This window comes from Alexandromys fortis, unplaced genomic scaffold (assembly GCF_014885135.2).
Source record: "Alexandromys fortis isolate MF-2015 unplaced genomic scaffold, M_Fortis_MF-2015_v1.1 scaffold_4, whole genome shotgun sequence".
Classification (NCBI taxonomy): domain Eukaryota; kingdom Metazoa; phylum Chordata; class Mammalia; order Rodentia; family Cricetidae; genus Alexandromys; species Alexandromys fortis.
In genome coordinates this window covers 1488721-1511471 of record NW_026067944.1, presented here as the reverse complement: position 1 = coordinate 1511471, position 22751 = coordinate 1488721, and the positions used below count along the sequence as shown (strand labels likewise).

At 45.7% G+C, this 22751-nt stretch overlaps 1 protein-coding gene across 4 annotated transcripts in view; it reads right to left on the bottom strand.

Annotated features, from left to right (window-relative positions):
- Window positions 1–433: 433 nt before the first annotated feature.
- The window catches only part of Gata6 (GATA binding protein 6), a 32057-nt gene continuing 9739 nt past the window's right edge, over window positions 434–22751 (bottom strand). For all 4 annotated transcript variants that reach the window (XM_050148806.1, XM_050148809.1, XM_050148808.1 and 1 more), the window contains exons 4-7: window positions 22347–22472; window positions 20903–20990; window positions 20711–20814; window positions 434–1760 (exon numbers count right to left, since the gene is read on the bottom strand). In XM_050148806.1, the coding sequence (XP_050004763.1) occupies window positions 1593–1760; window positions 20711–20814; window positions 20903–20990; window positions 22347–22472 (486 nt within the window). In that variant the 3' untranslated portion in view covers window positions 434–1592. The remainder of the gene's footprint in view (window positions 1761–20710; window positions 20815–20902; window positions 20991–22346; window positions 22473–22751) is intronic.

Here is a 22751-nt window from a genome sequence, read left to right as displayed (position 1 = left end):
ACCTCAGCCTCTTGGTGGCAGGAGGATTGCAAGTTCAACAACACCCCCACACACACCGCTTCTGGGGCAACTTAGTGACGTGCTTTGAGATTATGAGGCACTTTGCAGAAGTGAGGTAAGAAGTGTCCTGACCTGGAGCCCCAGAGTGCGTTCATTCTCAAGGAACTCCAGGGCTGGCTATGAGTCTGTCCTAAGGACCCAGTTTTTAAGCAGTGGTTCTAAGCAGGAGGCTCACAATCTCAGGCAAGGCCATCTGCCGACCTAAATAAAAGTGCTAACTCACTATTGTGGGCCAAGGTGCACGACAGCTCCCATAGGACAATTCTTTGAAATAAAGGCCTTACGGCAGGTCACAAACAGCACATGCTCTTCATTTTATGTGACAAGTCACAGACACACAGCAGCAAAACTAAGGAAAGGAAGAAACTCGCTGTGAAGAACGCAAAACAATACCCTTTTTATTTCTTTAAAACTCTGGTGAAATAGGTTTCCATATGACATCCCATTAAAAAAAAAAAACAATAATGTAAACCAACCTGTGGGCTAGTCACACGGTACAGACTTCAAGAGTGCTTATAGATGCGTAGAATATTTACAAATGCTATTCTTTAGGTAGTAAAGGTTTGTTGCAATCTCCAGCACTTTTTCCTCAGTAAAAGAAAGGGGGTTGTGTTGGTGTTGTATAAAAATCCATAAATGGAGAAAAGGCAATTTTCCTGAGAGAAGATTTGTTCTTGAAACCTTTTTTTGGTTGGTATTTTTAAAAACAATTGGGAATACAGAAATGGGCTGTTGGTGTAAGAAGCATGTCTAAGTTAACTTTTTTTTAAATTATTTTAAGTACCATTAAGTTAAAATGTTTACATTCATTATAAAAATGCTGTTAAATCTTAAGCAAATGATTTAACACTGATTGCTGCAACGCAAATTGCACTTAAAAATTATTGTGTACATGGAAGAAAAATATCTTGTTTGCTACCCTGTTTACAAATTCCAAGTGACCTCAGATCAGCCACGTGACAATGAACGCTGAGAAACGTCAGTCAGCATCTGTCCATTATGATTCGGTCTCGTCGCGGTCCCAGGACCACACTCCGTCTCCGGGATGTACCAAATGGCTTCAATGCTCCTCTCCACGAATGCTTGTGAAACGTGCATGCCCATGAGCTATGAAGAAATTCTGGGATAACCAAGGTTGATCACAAGAAGCATGTGATTTGGGGCTATACGCATATAACTTTTTTAATCTCTCAATCTTTCTTAGCACGCAAAGCCCCCCAGTCGTTGCAGTTTCTGCCACAGGCGTGGGGCAGACCCAGAGGCGGGCTGGCTGGAGGTGGCCCCGGGCTGATGGGAGCCCGGGCTGATGGGAACAGGCCACTTGCCTGCTGTGCTGGCCCCTCTTGCAGGAGCCATCTCTTCTGACTTCAGCAAGCTTCTTTGGGAAATATATCTCTTTCAAAACAAAGGCACAGAAATCATGCATCGAAGGAATGTTAATGTCTGCATTTTTGCTGCCTCTGGACTGCCGCACAAATTCAGACAAGTGGCGTGAGGTTCTCAGAGCCCCCTCGCCTCTTGTCAGCTCCAGCTCAGGCCAGAGCCAGAGCACACCAAGAATCCTGCCGTACGGAGGATGTGACTTCAGCGGGAGAGGACAGGCTGACGCCTATGTAGAGACCGTCTTGACCTGCGTACTTGAGGTCACTGTTCTCAGAGCTGGTGCCTTCTCCCACTGCAGACATCACCTGGGCACCTGCCTGATGGAAGACAAGAACAGGGAGGAGAGGCAGTTAGTAAAGCATTGCTCGTTAGCTGGCCCAATCCTCCTGCCTCAGCATCTGGAAACAAATGGCATGGTTGGCACAACTAAGGCCAGAGTTGCCCCGGAGACCAACTCAGGAGGAATAAAGACAGGTTTGCTCTTCCTTGTCCAAAGCAAGGGTATCCACTGCGCTGAGCACTGCCAGCGAGAGCCAGTGACCTGATCTGACAACATGATCTATGCTGTTACCTACAGTGACCACCTGGCAAGATGCAGGTGACAGGGGAAGGGAGCCTGACGGACTCCAATTTGTCAAAGCCACCGATGAAAGCAAGCCACACTGGAGAGCTAAGCCACCTTGTGGATGTAGGTCAGATGCCGCCAGGGCATCAACATTTGCACCACAAAATGCTGTGGTGTCAAACCCAGATACATCTTGAGGGACCAGTCACCTTCGACAGAGTTTCTCAAAACTCCAGCCACACCATGAACTCTCTAGACACACCTTTTCTCTCCCCAAATCTCAGGCACCCTAAGGTCTTCCAAGCTCAGGGCTCTATCTATCCCTGTTTGAAACACATGATTCCTTAAAAGTTTTCAAATATTTTTTGAAATGCCACGCCTTAAATTCCTCAAGCAGCCACACTCACGTTCTGACCATTTCTTGGCGACCTGTGACAGGTGCAGCTGTGTTGGATGGGCATGTGCAGAGCTGTGAGGCCCGGACACAGCACGGTCCAGAGAAATCCTTTCCACAGCAGGATCCACATTGTTCTCCAGCCCACATATACCAGTCTGGAGCTAGTCCAGTCATGTGACCTGCCCCTCCACACCTAACTTTCCAACAGGACAGACCAAACACAACTGTCCACATCTCCATCTTTCTCTTTCCCAGCAAAACTCCAGGTGGACAAATAAATATGCAGCGAGAAGTTGGTCTGGAAACTGAGGCAGGAGGACCAAGAGCTCAAGTCCTGGAGCCAGGCATGGTAGTGGATGTCTGTAACCCCCAGCACCCGTGAGACAGAAGAAGGGAGATTACTGTGAGTCTGAGGCAAGCCAGGGTAGCATGTCCTACCCAGAGAAAGGGGAGGAGGGGGGAGACACAAAGATGCAGTTACTTCAAGGCTAATCTTGACAACTTAGCAATATCCAAAATGAAATGTAAATGTGAACAAGAAAAGGATGAAAAAGAGGGAGGGAGGGAGGGAGGGAGGGAGGGAGGGAGGGAGGGAGGGAGGGAGGGAAAAGATATTTTGCAATGTGTACATAGATGCTCTGGAAGCCTTTAACATAGATACACATGCATCAAGAAGATGGGGGGGTGAGAAGCAAACTTCAAAGCTGTTGATTTATTTTTATTTTGTGCTGTTTGTTTTGTTGTTGTCGGCTGTGTAGCCCTGGCTGTCTTTGTAGACCAGGCTGACCTCCAACTCACAGAGATCTGTCTGCCTCTGCCTCTGCCTCCCAAGTATTGGGATTAAAGGCATATGCCACCATGCTCAGCTTGAAACACCCAGAATACAGATTCTTGTGAAATTGTTGAAAAAACTGCAATAATGCTGTCAACAACTGGATGTTGCAGAGAGCATAACACTTGTCAGGCTGGGAAGTAACTTCAGACCTTAATTCCAGAAACTCCAAAAACGTTACAAGCAAATCCACATTTAAGTTCCTGAATGATACAAAACTGAGACCCAATAAAAGAATCTATTGTGTCAGAAAGGCTCCACGATGGTAGATGACAGAGAGAGATTTCTGTCACACCCAGCTTTGCACCAGTCTACTTATTCCAAAAGCAGCAAATCTGCAGATTTCTGACCGTGTTTGGGACTTGTGCAGCAAGTGTTATTTCTGAGAAGTACATAGCGTGCATGAATTGCTGGGACAGAGCTCAGTGCATCATGGCACTCCACAAAGAGCATCATTAGCAAGGCTCCTGTTGGGGCTGGGGCTAGGAGCATCCAGGAGTCAGGATGTCAGACAAGCCAGCAAGCAGCTCACCCGCCTGCCCGAGTTGACAGCTTAAAACACGTGGTAGGATGAGAGTCAAAGGCTGCTAGGTTAGGACCTATGTTATCCTGCCTGGTCAAAGTTCTGGGTGGGACAGCTCCTCCTGCAGTCAGTCACCTCCTGCCATCTCCTTCGTATACTGTTCCCTGGCTCAGACATGGCTCAATAGGTCATGTCTGTAATCGCAAGGTGCCTTATTATGTGAGCATTCCACAGGGCAAGCTGTGCTCTTTATATGCAGTATTCATTTATTGATGTGTGTATGTGCACATGTATGCAAATGCACATGCTCACCACAGTATCTGTATAGAGGTCAGAGAGCAGTTTACACGAGTCAGTCTCCTCCACCACCCTGGGCTTCTTCTCCTCGCTCAGCCATATCGCCCACCCACCGCTGTTAGGAGTGAGACAAGGATCTTCCAAAGAACGGGTTCTGCACCAGATCAGAAGCCTGCTGAAATAGGAGATGTGGCTGGAGGGCAAACAAGAAGGCTGATATCAAATGCCCTGTGCCTGTTTCCATCTATAAAATAGATATTTGGGGTTAGAGAGATGGCTCAGTGGTTGAGAACACCAGCTGCCCTTCCAGAGGACCCAGGGTTCAAGTCCCAGCACCTGCATGGCAGATCACAACTATCTGTAACTCCAGTTCCAAGGGATTCAACACTCTCACACAGAACACACGAGCAAAACACCAACACACATAAAAGACAGGATAGATAGATAGATAGATAGATAGATAGATAGATAGATAGATAGATAGATAGACAGACAGACAGACAGATGGACAGAGCAGTTAGTGCAGGCCCATCTTAGAGTTCGAGGCCAGCCTGGTCTACGGAGTGAGTGTCAAGCCAGCCAGAACATTGCTTTTGTTCCCAGTCAGGGATAGAACTGAAGAGACAATAAACGGGGGAGAGCATTGTAACAATAGCTTAATAACAGAACTTTCTGTGTGTGTAGCCTTTACTCTGGTTGGGTACCTACTATAGAGACATTATATACAGTTGTGTAAACCAATAACAACAGTAACAGGTGCATTTAGATATTCATTTTATTTTATGTCATTTTGGTTTTTCCAGATAGGGTTTCTCTGTGTAGCACTGACTGTCATGGAACTCACATTGTAGACAAGGCTGGCCTCGACAAAAAGAGTGGGAGTAAAAGCTAAGGGTCAGGCTATGCAATTTTCTGCCTGCCTGCCTGCCTGCCTGCCTGCCTGCCTGTCTGTCTGAGAAAGGTCTTACTCCTCAGTCGTGGCTGACCTGTAATTCACTGTTCGGATCAGGCTGATCTCAGATTTACAGAGCTCCATCTGCCCCTGTATCTGCCTCTCAAATGCTATGCATTTTGATTTTAGTGACAGCTCTTCACAAAGAGAAATACAAGACACTCAATAGCCACTTAAAAGGACCCTTTGCTCCTGGCATTTTTGAAAATAAGTCATGTTTTTAAAGAAACTCTTTTGAGCTGGGCACAGCTCTTAGGAGGCTGAGGCTGAAGGGTACTGTGGGGTGGAGACCAGTTAAGGTTGCCTAGTGGAGTCCAGACAGCCTGAGTGACAGATGAGATCCTTTCTCAGAGGAGGAGGGAGGGAGGGGGAAGAGAGAGAGTCAAGTGTGTTGCCTCTAAGCCCAGCAGAGGAAGGCTCAGGCTCTCCCATGCACTAAAATCCACACATGCAACATGCAAACGCACATGCACACACACCACACACTTAATGCATCCCCAGCTCCAAAAAAAAATGGCCTTTAGTGTTGTTCTCACATCTGAACAATGATTCGAAGTTTCTGAGTAGTAACTATCTTCTATATGGATATTAGGTATAGAGACAAGACCACAGTGCTAGAAAGGACCGAACCCCCAAATGCAGAATGTATGCACCTGAGGAACATCAGCCCTGTGGGAACCAAAAGCAACAGCTGGGTCTCTTGGAAAACACAAGAGAACTTTGTGCCCAATTCTTCATAACTTTTTGATATGAGTGCATAAGTGTGAGTGTATGTATGTGAGAGAAAGAGAGGTAGACAAGGAGAGATTAGGGTGCACATGTACCGCTCCATGTATGTGTGCAGATAATTTCATGGAATCATTTGTTTTTTTCTCCTTCCAACTTTATGTGCTTTCTAGGAATAGAACTCAGGACACCAGGCTTATACTACAAGTATCTGTAGCCTCTAAGCCATCGTGCCAGCCCTAAGAAATTATATTTAAACATGAAACACAACACAAGAAGTCTAGGCGTGCTCCAGTGCTATATTCTTGGGTGATGCTGGCAGCCTGGACTTCCTCTGTCAGTGGGCAATGACATCTTTATGGCATTACGAAAGGTGAGTAAACATGCCTGTCCCGTCTGTGGCCCACGATGCTACATTTTGGTTTCGACAAAAGGCAATTAACATTGGTGTCCAAGGCCACTGAGAAGTTTATGCCCTGATGAACTCAGAAATTTCACTTCCGAACGTGTATTACAAGGAAATAATTCAAAAGAAAGCAAAGGTGTTATAAAGGAAGGCTTTCATTACTGGGGTACTCAAAATAGATGCAGTCCTGGGAATAGTCTAATATGGAATTGTCTGGAAAAGCTGGGTCATCTGCTCCATGAACTATTATGCAATTATTAAAAATAATAAGATCATGTAGCAAGCTGGAAAAAATCCCGCCGCAATGGTGAGTCAGAAACAGCAGGACATGGCTTCTATGTCCCCCTGGGCATACTAAGCCCGAGTGTGACAAGGAAATCTGGAAGGAGCAGGGCACAGCTGAGTGGACTGGCCAGCTGCTCCTCTCTCCGAGTATGTTCCTTTCACTGCTGTACTGGAGCGAAAGAGAACAAAAGCTACCGGCTTCAGAAAGCAGAAGTTAAAGGCCCAGGTAGTAGAACAAGAGCACTAAATAAATGAGTGAATGAGAGTGAGGACACCAACGCGGGAGGGGCCAAAGGGGTCCAGGGCATCCCCAAAACCATCTCCATGCCTGGGAGAAACGCATCGCTCGACTCCAGTCCTGGAGCACCTGCGCGCTGGTTAGAATATTCCCACAGCTGCCATTTAATTGCAGAAAGAGTCACTAACTCTCCTGCAGAAACCTAGTTCTTCACAGTTCTTCATCTTAAATCCTTTCCCCTCACAAGTCTTATTCATGGACCGTCTGAGGAGAAAAAGATCAGAAAGCATTAACGATAACTTTGGAACCAGTGTGTGCACATAGTGACCAGGTATGTGACATGCCAGGGATCGCCACATTCTGGAAATGGAGGCAAAGGATAGACTGTGAGGCCAGCATGGGCTGTATAGTAAGACCCAGCCTCTCTCTGTGTCATAGGCATGGTATCCTACACCTGTAATTGCTGTACTCAAGAAGCTGAGGCAAAGATCAGCCTGGGTCTCAAGAAATGAGGAAAATGAGTGCTGGGCACAGTGGTGAACCTCTGCAATCCCAGCACTCCAGAGGTGGACAGAGGACAGGGGCTCGAGGCCATCCTTCTGAACTACATACTGGATTGGGGGCTAATCTGGGTTATGAGACACTGTCTCACAAAAAAAAAAAAAAAATCAGAACAAAAACAAAAAGTAACAACAACAATTATCTGGTAAGAAATTTAGTGGTGACATATGCCTTTAGTCCCAGCCCGAGAGGCCAGCCTGGTTAGGTCCATTGTTACAGGCCATTGAGACCCAACATCATAACAAACGAATCAAAGAATTTCCATGAGTTAACATTTTCCCATACCTAATTAAGCCCTTTGAAGGACTTTATCAATGGTGGGTCTCTCCCTATAGCAGAAGGCTCTTTCTGGACCCAAAACAAACGTTCCTGAGGGGAAGCCGAGAAGAGCGCTTAGGGATACCCAGAGCCTAACCATCCTTTCTCCCTTCCGCAGCAGACAGCAGCTCAAACCAGGCAGAAGTCATGTGTCCGTGCCCCCCCCCCCACGTCTCTCCCAGATCAAAGTGCAATGAGGGTGGGGTAGAAATCTGTTCTGTGTTTCCATTCACAGCTTATCTGCCCTCCACCCTCCCACAGACAACTGAAAATGGAGGCACTTCCTGCTGAAAGACCGTGTTATCAGCGCCAGACTCAGCCTGGCTTAGCACAGCATGCAGGCCAGGGTAGGTGGGAGACAGCAGCTCCGCCAGGCCGGAAAATGCCCCTGGAAAGAAGTGCTTCCAGGGATAAGGGAGTGTGGAAATGTCCATTTGCTGAGAGACAGACGCAGTTCACCTCGCCCGGTTGCTTCCTTTGAAAATGAACTCTGTCTCTGGACACCACTGGAAATGTTAGTAAAGACTTCACATGGGACGCACTCAGGCACTAACCCTCGTCCCTCCTGCCCCTGCCTTGCCCCTTCCACTGACAGAGAACTAGGGAGAGCCTCCATGGGAACACACCAGAGAAAAGAGACTGCCGAGCAAGCCCGATGACCTACACTCATGTTATAAACTCATGGGAAAGAAGAAAAAAAGCTGAAAGCTGTCCGCTCCAGGGGTGGAGGAGGAGAGGTTGGGAGAGCTTCCCAAGCAGGCAAGAAACTCTACTGCATAACCTAGCTGGGCATGGTGGTGCTAGACCGGGAATAGTAAAGGTCAGAGGGATGAGGAGTTCAACGGCATCTCAGCTGCATCCCAAGCAGCCAGCACCAGTGGACCACAAGGTCCCCGTGTCAGACCAGCAGCACAGAGGGCTCAGCTGGAGGGCCACCACTCTCTGCTGTGCCTAGGCAAGTTGTAGGGCATGTGGGCATGCTCGGAATGAATCTCTGATGGGGATCACTCTAACTTCAAGACCCTGATCTGCCTCCCTGTGCAGCTGAGTGAGTGCCCCCCCCCCCCGTGAGGGGAATCCAGTCTCTCCCCACCCCTCACAAAGCTGTGGACTCCAACTCCCTTCTGCAAATCAAAAACCCAAAAACTAACGTGTGCATCCCAGGGAAGGGAAATCCTTGCTTGGAAACTTTCGCCTCCACTTGAAAGCAAAGATGATTTTGTTTCAGATGGAGGGAAAACGGGACAAAACTCAGAAGTCAATAAGTTTTCAAGGTGCCCTGTGAAAGGTACAGGAACACATACCCCATGAGGAAATCTGAGAACTGCCCCTCCCAAGATAGTTCTCGAATTCTCCCCTCCCAAGCAGCTAGTCACCTTCCCTGCTGCCCTGACTCAGGGCTGCAAATTCCATCCTGGAATTTCACTGCTTGCCCTGGGGTCCAGGTTGTATCATCCTTGCTGTGGCCCACGACCCTTTTCTAGAGAGGAAACAGTTCTGTAGCCACAATCCATCCAGGGCAAAGGAGCACGTTCTTGTGTGCCTGAGTTCCTACTCTAAACAAGTCACGAAGTGGGCAGGGAGCCGTGTGGGACTGTGTTGATAGGCAAGTGGACGCTGCCTCGGTCCGTCCCTTCACTTGAAATCAGTCTGGAAACATTCTTGTGAAATCAGAAAGGGTCATTCTATTTCAGTCATCAAATGAAGCTGTCCAGGACCCTGAGGCAAACATTTTAAACCCTGTGAGTCATCATCATGGGCTTTTCAGGATCTGGGTGAGGATCCTAAACTCTGGGCTTCAGTGAGAAAACCAAAGCGAGATCAGAAGACCAGACATATGGCCACTGTGCCAGGAACTAAGGAAACACGCACTGTAAAAAAAACACTGTCAAAGAAATAAAAATCTTGAAAATACGGCTACTTCATATAATGCAGGAACCCTCCATTTTTACACTTCCCTTCTAGAAAGTAAAGATTTAGTTCCAGTGTCTTGGGGGTGGGCCCCATGAAAACGCTCTACTATTAACATTCAAGCGTCTATTAAATGTTTCTATTCTTCGTGGGCTTCAAAGCAATCTGTGGCACTTATGCGACACAGTGCTCCCTGGACCAGATGGGAGGAAATGCTCTTGCCTTGTAGGAGGACACGACTATGGTCTCGGCGATCTGCAGCTATCTCTTGGCTACCTGAACCTGCTTCCTCCCAGCAGCTAACTCATGAACCCCAAAATAAATCAGATCATATTCAGGCTTCACTATAAATCAAGCACTAAATTTAATTACAGCATTGGTGCTTGATATAATAAAATACAGCTTGTAACACTGGTGAAAACTCCCGTAACTATGGAGAAAGCTGGCCATGCTGATATATCAGATGGGCAGCAGGCCACGGAGTTGATCCCCCAGAAACACCAGATACTGTCTTGGAATTCTGTTTATCACATGACGTGCCTGTGGTGGCAGATTCTTGTCATGGCTCTTAAGAGGTGGAGTTCCTGGCCATCCTCAGCTACACAACAAGTCTGAGGCCAGCCTGGGCTATATAAGATTCTGTTACAAACAGACTCACAAACTGAGTGCTGGGCAATCCTAAAGTCAGATATGACGGTGGCTGAATTCCAAGTCTCTAAGCCTGACAGCGCCTATCTGTAAGGTGCCTGGAAAGTGTTGGTATTTCAGAGAAAACAGGAACCCCGCGCACCAGCGGGGCCACCAGACTGCATCTAATCCAGCCCCACTGCAGGTAACCCTAAACCCAAGCAGGGCCACTAGACTGTATCTAATTTAAATCCATTAAGTCTTCATTTTGCTGGTAACACTTTTGGCAGACACCCATGAAATACATAATAAATTACTTCAATTCCAGTAAAGGAATTCATTTTCTTCAAAGATTAATTTAGCAATAACATCTCAGACCACCCTAAGTCAGATTTCTTGTGTTTAGCCTTGTTTTCCCGTAACATTAGTTCATGTTTTCTGCCAATTTTGTTTATTTTTATAGAGGCAGGGATTTAAAAAAAACAGGTAAAGAATCTTTAATTTGGATTAAAATCTTTCATTTTAATCATCAATCATCAAATTAAAGATTAAATTATCAAATTAAAGATTAAAGAGTCTTTAATTTGAAAAGTCAAATCACAACTGCCTGTACTTGTGCTCTACCTAAGTCTGGTTTAGAGCTGAGTAGCAAGGGTCAGTTATTAAGTGACCTCAGTTGGTGGTAACTTGGGTGGGTACACTCACAACAGGCTCTGTAAATGCTAGCTTTAGACCTGTTTTCTAATGTACATTCAAGGCCATGGATAAGGACACAGTGGATGTTCTTATTGCTGCGTGCTTGTGTGTGTGTGTGTGTGTGTGTGTGTGTGTGTGTGTGTGTAGCGCACGCACACACACATACACATGTGCACTAAGTTTAGAAAATGAAAGTCTGATTATTGAACATTCTCTGCTAGGGTGACTTTCTGTAAAGGCCTGTGTGTTTGGATAGGATTATACGTTACTAGAAAGGTTTAGGGCAGAGGGGGGGGTGCCTGGTACTTAGGGAATGTGAAGATAAAATGCTAACAAAATATTTATGCTCATGGTTTGTAGCGTGTGGCAAGTGAGATATTAATAACTGAGTTGATTGGCCAACTCCCTGGGAGAGGAAAGGGCCTGACTCAGGAGACGGGAGACGTTGGTTCCAGTCCCCGCCTCAGCACCAGCTTGGTCTGTGACCTCATGCAGTCAGCATCCCGCTTTATAAATGAGGCCACGGCAGTGCCCAAGCCCAGGGCTCATGACCTATGAGAGGTTAACAATTTTTTGACTCTTTTTTCATTCTTTACACAAGAGTGTTTGGGAGTATAAACGCTGAAACTAAAAATGGGCACTTACCTACTGGAAAACGTCTGATTAATGATTTCATAAAACTGAGGAGGTCTGGCTCAGGGCTCAGTGGGAAAAGACACTTGTTACCAACCCTGAGGAGCTGACTTCAATCTATGGCTTCTGCACGGCAGGTGCAAGGGCTCTCACAAATTGTCCTTGACCCCCATATACATACAAGTCGTGGTCACGTGCACATGCTCATGCACATTGCCATAAGAATCCGAAACAATAATCATTATTATTAAGGGCAATCTGCTGTTTGATAACATTAATTTTACTTTTACAAATAAAATAATTTCTACCTTATAGCTTCCTGTTATATTCTACTATAAATTTTTATTGTCTCTGTATAGTGTTGGATTAAATTTAGATTAAGAGGATGTGTTCATTGGTAAAGTCCTTGCTTAACATTCACACAGTCTTGGGCTCAATCCCGAGTACAGAACAAAAGCAGCAACAGAGGTTCTGGATGCGTGCGTGCAGTCGTAGCACTGGGAGGGAGAGACGACTCAAACTAGAGCGCTTGCTGCTATGTCATGAGAACCAGAGTTATAATCCCAGAACCACATTAGAACCTAACACCTGTAACTCCAGGCCCAGAGCCTCTAGAGGTTGCACATGCACACCTATGTATCCACACACAAGCAGACATCTGACATGTTATAACATCGTAGACCACACATGCACACCTATGCATACACAAGCAGACATGTCTTCACATTAATAACCTTTTAAGATGGCACGTGTACACCTATATGTCCACACAAGCAGGCACATCTGTACATGTAATAACATTCTAGAGAAATGGCTCGTTGACTAAAAGCACATACTGACTGCTCTTGCAGAAGAGCTGAGTTTGGTTCCCAGGACCTAAATTGTGCTGCTCACAAATGTTTGATGCTTTCTTCTGGCTTCCATGGATACTTGCAGTCACATGCGTGCTCACACATACACCCAGCGAAGACCAAACACATACTCCCAATTCCAGGGGAGGCAGAGGAAGATGGAGCTCTGTGAGTTTAGGATCATATTAGTCTCCAAAGCAAGTTTCCAGTCATCCAGGGTCACCTAAGCTGGACTTAGCTGTACACAGGCACACACATGGTCACTATTTCCCCTATATATTTTAATGGAAAGATATTTGATTCTTAAATTACTCATTAAGACCAGTCAAATGTAAGAGAACATTATTTCCTTGGTCTGAAGATTTTGAAGAAATCAGTGTTGTATTATGGTCCAGGCCAGACCTGGTCCCAAATCAAATTCATGACCATTACACTTGCCACATTGTCTTGGACCTCTTCCTTGCCTTTGTGCCCCACTCAGAGGGAAACTAAACTCTTCCCCTTATATCCGCCAACTTGTAACTGAGAAAACAGCTGATAAACTATAAGGCTGGAGAAACGGCTGCTTTTGCGGAGGACGCAGGTTTTATTCAACACACAGATGGTAGTGCACAAACACCCACAACTCCATTTCCAGGGGAGCTCCTGGGTACCGGGCACACGAGTGGTAAACAGACGTACATGCAGGCAAACCACCCACATGCAAAATAAAGAATAATAATAAACAGCTTTACTTCCCAATGAAGCAGCAGAGATCCAAGCTGGGAAAGGTGGCTCACGTCTGTAATCCACACCAGGGGGGCTGAGGTAGAATTCCTGTGACTTTCAGACCAGCACATACATACATACATACATACATACAGGCAGGCAGGCAGACAGGCAGGCAGGCAGGCAAGAGCACTCTGGATGGATAGGAGTCATGTGACTTTTCCACTGTCTAGTTCAGTTCCCAGCTCCCAGCACCCACATCAGTTGGCTGAGCAGCACCTGCAGCTCCAGAGGATGACGCCCTCTTCTGGTCTCCATCAGCATTACATGTGTGGTACACTTAACAACAACACACACACACAAAGACACAACAATTAAAAACACATGTATAGCAGGCCTAGCATTGTAGTCCAGGTTATAATGTAAGTACTTGCCGGGCATCCTCTAAGCCGAGTCTGGTCCCCAACACCAAGGGGGATGAGAGGATGGGAAAAGTGGGAAAAATGATACCTTTCTGGCCCAGGGCCAGCAAAAAATAAGTCACACTGTTTGTACAGGCTAAGGCCTTTTGGACTGTTAGTTTGTGCCCTACAATAACATCTTTGTAAACCGAAATAATTCGAACACAGCAGAGAAAAATCTTCTAATGAAAATATAAAACTTCACATGGTAATCCCAGCACTCAGGTCTGTGAGTTCAAGGACAGCCTGGTTTATAGAGTGAGTTCCAGAATGGCCAGTGCTATATGGAGAAACCCCGTCTTGAAAAACAAAAGAAAAGAAAAACACTTCTCAGCTAAGAAGTGAATCATTAACTCAGGGATGTGTTTCCTGATTTCACGACAGAACTTTTGTACCTGACAGGAGGAGGGGTTCAAGACCAGTGTCAGATAGAAGAGTTTCAGGTCAGCCTGGACTACATGAGGCCACGTCACAAGAACAGTCAGGGGCTACAGAGATGGTTTAGCAGTTAAGAGCACTTGTTGCTCTTCCAGGGGACCTGGGGTTCAATTCCCAGAACCCACATGGTGACTCAGAGCCATCCATAACTCCAATTGAAGGGGATTCAAAACCCTCTTCAACTTTTTAAGGCACCAAGCACGCACATGCACACACACACACACACACACACACACACTCAGGCAAAATATTCAGACACATAAAATAAATCTTTTCTCAAATGTCTATGGAAAGAACCTCAAGTAGAGTAACATACGCTCTCTTCTGAAGGCTTTAAAGCTTATTCTGGTCCATCTTAAAAGGTGCCTGTGTCCCTAAACATGTACACAGCTCAGGGGTGTCTACAGCAGGGAGGGGGGGGCAGTGAGGCACAGAGCAGCCCAGGAGTACCAGAGAGAGAGCAGCTTGGACACCTATGAATATCCCGGAACTGATCCAAGAGGGGAGACCACCATGACTCAAACAGTGCTGAATGAGATTCAGGCTCTTCCGCCTCTTTGTGTGTGTGTCACCAACAAGAAGCACAAACGAGGAAACCTGTCCCCCAACACACCCAAATGCCAGTCCTCCCGGTCAAGCCTGAGGTTTAGAAATTACAAGGTAAGGTGTTGGTTCTGGGGGAGAAGAACAAGCAGCTCAGCAGGCAAGCGTGCCTGCTGGCGTTGTTTACTTCAGTTACCAGATACTCCAACCGAATACAGGAGTCTAATGTATAGACACAGGAGCCAGGGTTAGCAAAAGTTCATAACTCACAAGTGAGCATTATTTGAGCCCTTCTTACTGTTCATTTGAGGGGGATCTGAAATATTTTTAAAAACCTACTTTGAGCTTTTTTCCCGCTTCAAAAAACCTGATTCGTACTCCTGACGTCTAAACAGCTCCTGTATTCTAGTCATGCCAAATCCAAACAATCGACCTTTGGTGCCATGATTGCTTTTTTAATTCTTGCACGTGAATGCCATTTCATTCGTGTGGATATCAGGACAACTGTTGGAGGTTCCATCTTCCCATCACCACCTGCATCCCTGGGACTGAATTCAAATTCAGCCTAGACTACAAGCACCTTTACCGAATAGCCAGTCTCACCAGCTTTCCATTCTTGCGAATACCGTACCCAACTAGGGTAGGGGCTACATGAACAAAACTCTCAAAGAACTAATTTTTTTAATAAGAAAAACAATCCTAGCCAACTAGTGAGGCATGGTAGCTATAATCCCAGCACTGGGAAGGTACAAGTAGACATCAGCAGGAGTTCAGATCATCACTGCCTACAGAGGGTGACCTACGTGAAAGATGGCTCAGCACCCAAGGGCACTGACTGCTGTTCTGGAGGACCCAGGATTACCAACACCCTCATGGTGGAACACAACAGACTACAACTCCACTTCTAGGAGGTCCCACCCTCTTCTGCCTCCTCAGGACTCCTTGGGCACCAGGCATACACATGCACAGCAAGCACACACATACAAGTCAAACACACAGCCATATGCAAAATAAAATCTACCCAATCCATAAAGCCTTTCCAGCTCTGCAAGCAGAGCTGACTGCTCCCTCCATTGGCCCCTCTACTACTTTGCTTGTCATGGCACTTTCAAATCTGACCACAGAGAAGACCATGTATGTGAATACCTGCCACGCACCACCATCTCCACATTAACATACAATCCCAGGTGTGGGACCTTTTCCTCTCCTGTACCTCCCATACAGCAATACTTCCCAACAACATCCAGCAAAGCAGAAGGCAACCAGAAACTTGCCAATGACAGAGTGCAGCGTTACAGGTTTAATGATGCCTGTAATATTATAGTTTCAATATACTCAAGTCTTTAAGCAATTACTGATACTATTTTTAGACACACAAAATACATTCATTGCTGATACATTAACTCTCTCCATAACCCAAGCAGGCCTTAACCTGGATATTACTCTGCCTCAACTTCTGAAGTTTTGTGATTTCAAATATGGGTCACTCACTCTAGGCAGATGAGTGTCATAAGCGCACACACACACACACACACACACACACACACACACGGTATTTTCCAGCGTTAGCATTTTAAGTCAGAGGGAGAAAAGACTACACTGAAACTGAACATATTAACATTTTACCCCAGCCGAGCAGTGGTGGCACACACCTTTAATCCCAGCACTCAGGATGCAGAGGCAGGCTACAGAGAAACCCTCGTCTCGAAAAACGAGAGAGAGAGAGAGAGAGAGAGAGAGAGAGAGAGAGAGAGAGAGAGAATCTACACAACTCAGTCAACAGCTGGAATTTTGTTTTTTTGTTTTGTTTGGGGGTTGTTGTTGTTGTTGTTTGGGTTTTTAAAAGCAAGATTTCTCTGTGTAGTTCTAGATGTCCAGGATGACATCTGTAGATGAGGCTGGCCTCGAACTCAAGAGATACACAAGATGCAAGGTGTGCACTCCTACACCCAGCCACAACAAATTGTTAAGATACTTCCTTGCTGTGTACCCCCAGCAGACCTGGAACTCTGTGTAGATTAGAGCTGCCTTGAACTCAGAGGCCAGCATCAATGCTGAGATTAAAGTCAAGTACCACCATGTCCAGCAAATTTTAGTATTTTAGTATTCCATGGAAATAAATGCCAAATTCTGTTGTCAATTTGGGTCAATTAAATGTTTTTTTCCAGGCGGTAGTGGTGCATGCCTTTATAATCTTGTGAGGCAGAGGCAGGTGGATTTCTATGATTTCGAAGCCAGCCTAGTCTACAAGGGCTAGTTCCAGGACAGGCCCCAAAGTTATACAAAGAAACCGTCTTGAAAAACAAAAACAAAAAAAAAATGTTTTTCAATAGCCTACAAATAAAAAAATGTAGCCATAGTAAGACAGACTGTTGTCATGAAAATTAATCATAGTATATTTGGTAGCAAATGCAAGGAAGAAACTGTGCTCCTTTATCAACGCCAGGCTGCAAGCCAGGGAGTCTCCAATGCCAGTAGGAAAACACTGCCTCCCTTCTTCCTGCAGACCAGGCACTGCGCACCGGTACAGCAGACAGCTTCCCACAGGAGAAACTGAGTCATGGAGTGACCAACATGCACCCTGCACCAGTACAGCATACAGCTTCCCACAAGGAGAAACTGAGTCATGAAGTGACCAGGTTATGACTGAATGACTCACCAAAAGTCTCTTATTCTCCCAGACAAAGGGCTCTTAGTAAGATTCCAAAATTTAAACACATTTTTAAAGGCCAGACATGGTGATCCACACCTTTAATCCCAGCACTTGGAAAGTAGAGGCAGGTGGATCTCGGCTAGTGTAAGGCCATCCCAGTCTACAGAAGGAGTTCCAGGACAGCCAGGGCTACACAATGAGGCCCTGCCTCAGTAAAAAATAAAAATTTGTAAAAACTAACTAACTACATTTTAAAAGAGTTGGGACATTCCCTAGCATCCACAAGGGTACCAGAAAATAATAAAGCATGTAAAGGATGAGCAGTAAGATGGCCAGCTGGAAAACCACCTAGTGTGATCTTGAGAATTCACAGTGGAGAGAACTGACTTCCCAAAGTTGTGCTCTGCTCACGGTGGCCTACACACACACAACAGAAATACACTAACAATAAATTAAATTAAATAGCACAGAAAGACTGAGAGGACTCCTTCCCACACCCAGTGCCACTGGGAAAGGATCTGGGATCTGGCTCATGCTTACAGCAGTAGACAAGACGGTCTCATTGTCCCTTGAGTCCCTTGGTCCCAGGATTCTTTGGCCAAGAGAACCCAGGAAGCTGGTGCTCGTGTAAATGGTCCACAGGCAAGAAGTCAGCTAGAAATGCCACCAGTTCTGCCACCACTGGTTTCCTAAAGGGAGCTGGAGGAGAAGATGGGGTGGGTGGAGGTGCTGCAGCCCGGGGCAGTGTGTGACTTCCTGGTGGCTCATAGGCACTAAAGAAAGGCAGATGCGTCCCTTTCCACCTCTCAGCAGAGCGACTGTGGCTCCAGGCCCCCCATCTCAGTCCAGCTGTTTCATCACCCCTACTGCCAGCACACAGCGAATCTTACTACTCAAATGACCACAGGCAGCAATGGAAAATCAATGGGGGTCACCCACTCTTTGGAGATTTGGACCCTAAGCCAATGAAGACATCACATGTAACGCCAAACAACCTTATACAGGAATCTCACGTTTTCTTCAACTAAAGTATTTCATAGACTGGAGGTAACCGCCCACCAGCAGACACTGTGGCCCAGAAGGGGAAGACACATTTCTGTCAGCACAGCTCCCTGACAGTTGCTCACACCTGACTCCCAGTATCCTCTACACAGCTGTCACACTGACCACTCACTCTGCCCAGAGGTTCAGTGCAGCCAGAGAAGGCACTGTAAAGTGCTGAGGAACCAAGAGGCCAGAAAGAGCCCTCCTCACAGTCAAGTCAGGAGCAACTTATGGGGACAGCTATGGTGGGGTTGCCACGCAAAAAAAGCCTGCTCATCCGACGGCAGCTTGGTACTCTCCGAAGGAGGCTGGCCAGGATTCGAGTGAGGAAGCAAGGCCACCAGGGGCAGATGGTAAGTGGCACCAAGCAGCTCCCCGACATGGAGGTTTCGGGACTCAAAGCTTGAGAGTCTACAGCCTTGTAAAAGGCCTCTCCGGAGCCCCCACTACAAACCCTTGCTACTCAGCCTCCTGGTCTCTAGTCCGATGCTGATCCCTCCTTGAAGGGCCCAAGGCACTAACAGCAAGCCTAGAACAGCCCACAGTTCCTGGGATCCTCACCCAGACACATTAGGCTCCTTTTCCAGCTTCTTGTTCTTTCCAACAGATTGGATTTATTAAGAGCAATTTAGAATTTTTACATTACAGAAGCACAAGAACAAACCTGACTCCACTTACAATAGCACCATTCCCCAGGCAAACGCAGAAGCCTCCACATTAACACTGAGACTGGACACTGTCTTCACAGTAGCCTGTAGTTGACGGAGACAAGACATAGACAGTGGCCCCAAACCTGGCTGCTCCTTTATGCCCCAGAAAAAAGAAAAAAAAATCATTTTGCCTCATTTAGCTACATAGTAGGACTGGGGTAGTAAGAGGAACGGAAATAATCTTAACCTGTCATTTCCCAACAAATAACAAAATCTAATTACCACTTCAGATGTTTGGAGTTGCATACAACACTCCAATTTAATTTATACAGGAGCCAGAGATGGTTCCGCAGAAAAAGGTGCCTGCTGAGAGCCTGGCTACCTGAATTCTACCCTTTAACCCACATGAAAAAGAGCAAACAGACTCCACTGTCTTCTGATTTCCACTTGTGTATGGTGGCATGCACACATCTGGACACAAGAATATTCTACACATATATCAGGCATACATGCAATACTAGAGACACACACAAAGGCATGCATTCACGCGCACAGGCATGTGCACACATTACTGTTCATACTGACAAGGGTTCAAAATAGTTTTTAACCTAACATTTGCAATAAACAGAACCTGCTAGAAGGCTGAGCAGCATTGGTGCCTGCCTGTGTTCCCAACCTCAAATATAAAAGCAATGTAAAAGCTGCCTAGTCTCAGTGTCAGCACCGCGTTCATTCAGCAGACATTTCTAGGAATGCATCACGTGCCAGTTACAACTTTCCTAATCTCTGACAATCTCATAGAAAAATGGTCATTTAAATCTGTTTTCATTAAAGGAATTTGGTCCAGAGAAACGATGTGGAGTACTGTCTTAAATATGTTAATTTGGGCTTGAGACAGAAAGCCTGTTTGCTGTTCCTAAGCCCTCCAGGGCAGCACTTTCGGTTTGGCCTCCAGGTATTGTATGGAAACACAAATTCCTAGGCCCCACACCCAGAAATTTTGACAAAAAAAAAAAAAAAACTCCAGGGTGTGGCTTAGAAATCTGTAGTATTTTGAAGTACCCTAAACAACCCAGGGCCAAATTAAATATAGCCAATAGTTACTAGCTAAACAAGCTCCTAGCCTAGTCTAGGGAAGAATCTTGGCTGTGCACAACTTTAGGGTCCCGCCTTAGGGCTGGGGGTGTATCTCAACGGCAATGGCAATCGCCTAGTGTATCTTGCCTGGGGGCGGGGAGAACTTTGGTGGAACTCAGGCTGAGGGAGGCCAGAGAGACATTAAAGTGGGGAAATGCTCTAGGTAAAACCAAGTTCTCACCACAGTGAGAGAACCCGGCAAGCATCACGTCATGGCGCTGAAATAACCCTTCAGAATCAGTGACCACTGGGAGGTGGCAAGGACTCCCAGGAAGAGGGCACAGGAAGGACAGTGGGAACAATAGCCGCGACCTTTGCTTTGTGCAGATCTGAGGAAGCAAAACTGGAGCCGCTAGACAGACGTCCCCGTAGATTTTTCTAATTCTACCTTCGGAATACATAGCGACTCTGGCTGGGGGGGGGGGGGGGGGGGGGGGGGGGGGGGAAGAGGGAGGACGGAAAGAAGGAGGAAGGAAGAAAGAAAATATAGCTGGGCGGTGGAGGTACACACCTTAAATCCCAGCACTCATGAGGTAAAAAAGGCAAGTAGACCTATGAGTTCGAGGCCAACCTGGTTTACAAAGAGTTCCAGGATGGGGGGGGGGGGGCTGTCTCAAACAAAACTGGGAGCGGGAAGGTCAATACAATCAATCTGAATCTTTTGTAAAGTTTTCCATTTTGTTGACATTCAAATATAATTTCCTCTAAAAACTATTCTTAGGTAGCAATTCACTAAACTGTTGGTTCGGATTATTATACTGCTGATAAGATAAAATTTAAAACAATTTGAGACAGAGCAGTCTCCTCACACTCACCCCTGAGGCCGTCGGTTGTGCTGAAGGAGAAGTGGTTTTGGTGCAGCCCTCTGAACTAGAAGAGGAAGAAGTTGGAGTCATAGGGACAGAGTTACTGCTGTTACCTGCAAGAGACGAGCTGTGAGTACATCTACCTCTGCTGTCTAAGCTGGAAAACACTTTCCAGATAAAATGGAATTTTATTACACTCACCGGAGCAAGCTTTGGACTTATTTATGTTTTTAGGTTTTCGTTTCCTGGTTTGAATTCCTTCTTTTTTCATAGCAAGTGGTCGAGGCACCTGAAAAATGTCCACAGAAATACCTAAGTATCACACTGAAGGAAACAGACAAGATATGATTTTGGTACTCAAAGCCTTTACTCGAAAGTGGTAGAATGGGTTCCATCTCCAGTCCTGCCGGACGTGAGCCGTCCATTTCTCAGTACTGCGGACTCAGGTGTGCTAAGAAAGCACACGGAGCCACGTTATCCAGCTTTAAACAAATTAAAGACTAGATATGTAGATATTTATTAATACATATAAATATTATATCTATTCTAAATGCATAGAGATTTACCCTTTTCCCCCAAAATAAAGATTCTTTCAGGGGAAAATAATGTAGTTTACCATGGACAATTTAATCTTTTCAACCTTACGGTTAGTAGCTGAAAAAAAATTTTAATTTTAGAGACAATTATTTATTGTATGAATATTTACTTTTAATATCTTTTAAATAAAGAGACCAAATACCTTCTCCCTAAAACACAGGTTATTGCCTTTGTAAGACTGAACCATTATTAGCCAGACTGCTGGCTGATGTGGGGGACACCAGCATCAGAAGGCTAAGGCAGGGGATGCAGTGCCCTGGGCTTTGAGTTTGAGGTTAGCCTAGGCTATAGAATGAGACCTTGTCTCAAAAACAAGCCAAAAATTGAGGTTTATAAAAACCTCTATCGTCCTTTAATGAAGTACAGACTTTAACTGAAGATATCAAAGATAACTTCTTCAGACAAAAATCTTTGTCAAATGTCTTAAAGCTGAAGGTCTACAGTGATCATTATTTTGTTGTTAATTTTACATTTCTTTTTTTTCTTCTGGATATGAGGCTTGTCTGTGTAGCCCTGGCCATCTGGGTTGAAGGCATGCATTACCACACCTGGCTCATGCTGACATTTCTAAAATCAGGATGTTTTCACCAAAACTGTCAGTGTCAGATTAGTCGGTTGTGTTATCTCGTGGCCCCTTGGCTGAAATAAGTAGCTCACGTGGCAGTTGTGGATTCAATGCGGTGTACACACAATACGCTCAGTTTTTCACTTTCAGATCTTTTTTTTTAAATGACCTTGGGCACATCGGTCTTTCTTTTTTTTTAATATTTATTTATTTATTATGTATACAATATTCTGTCTGTGTGTATGCCTGCATGCCAGAAGAGGGCACCAGACACCATTACAGATGGTTGTGAGCCACCATGTGGTTGCTGGGAATTGAACTCAGAACCTTTGGAAGAGCAGGCAATGCTCTTAACCATCTCTCCAGCCCCCTTTCAGATCTTTTTTAACCCTTTTTTAATTTGCTTTTTCATCTGCCTTATAATTGAAAATATCCTGTTAAGGTATTAAGTGTATGCGCTCATAAACAGAGCACACGGCATACCCCATGGAGCTTCATGTAGAGTCCGCAGGCATTGCACACGGGTTCGCCTTCGGCGTTTCTGCGCCACAAGGTGGTCGTTGTGGTGTGACAGTTGGCACAGGACAGTCCGAGCCGCCGCGATGAGGGCTGGAAAACAGTGTGGAAGACACTAAGCAGAGAAATGCGATGTTGCATATTTTAATGCTCCTATCTTAAATAAAAAACAAAAATCATATTTCCAGTTAGTTATACATGAAATGTCCCTTCAGAACAAAATCTGAAGTGTAATGAGGCAGACATTGCTGGACCAGAAATCTTGAGGTCTGCATAGTGTGCTTGATCCCACAAGTGAGCTGTCAGATAACCTTGAAGCAACTGGACAAACGGACATTGTCCATGCAAAGTTATCCCAGTATCACGCATGTT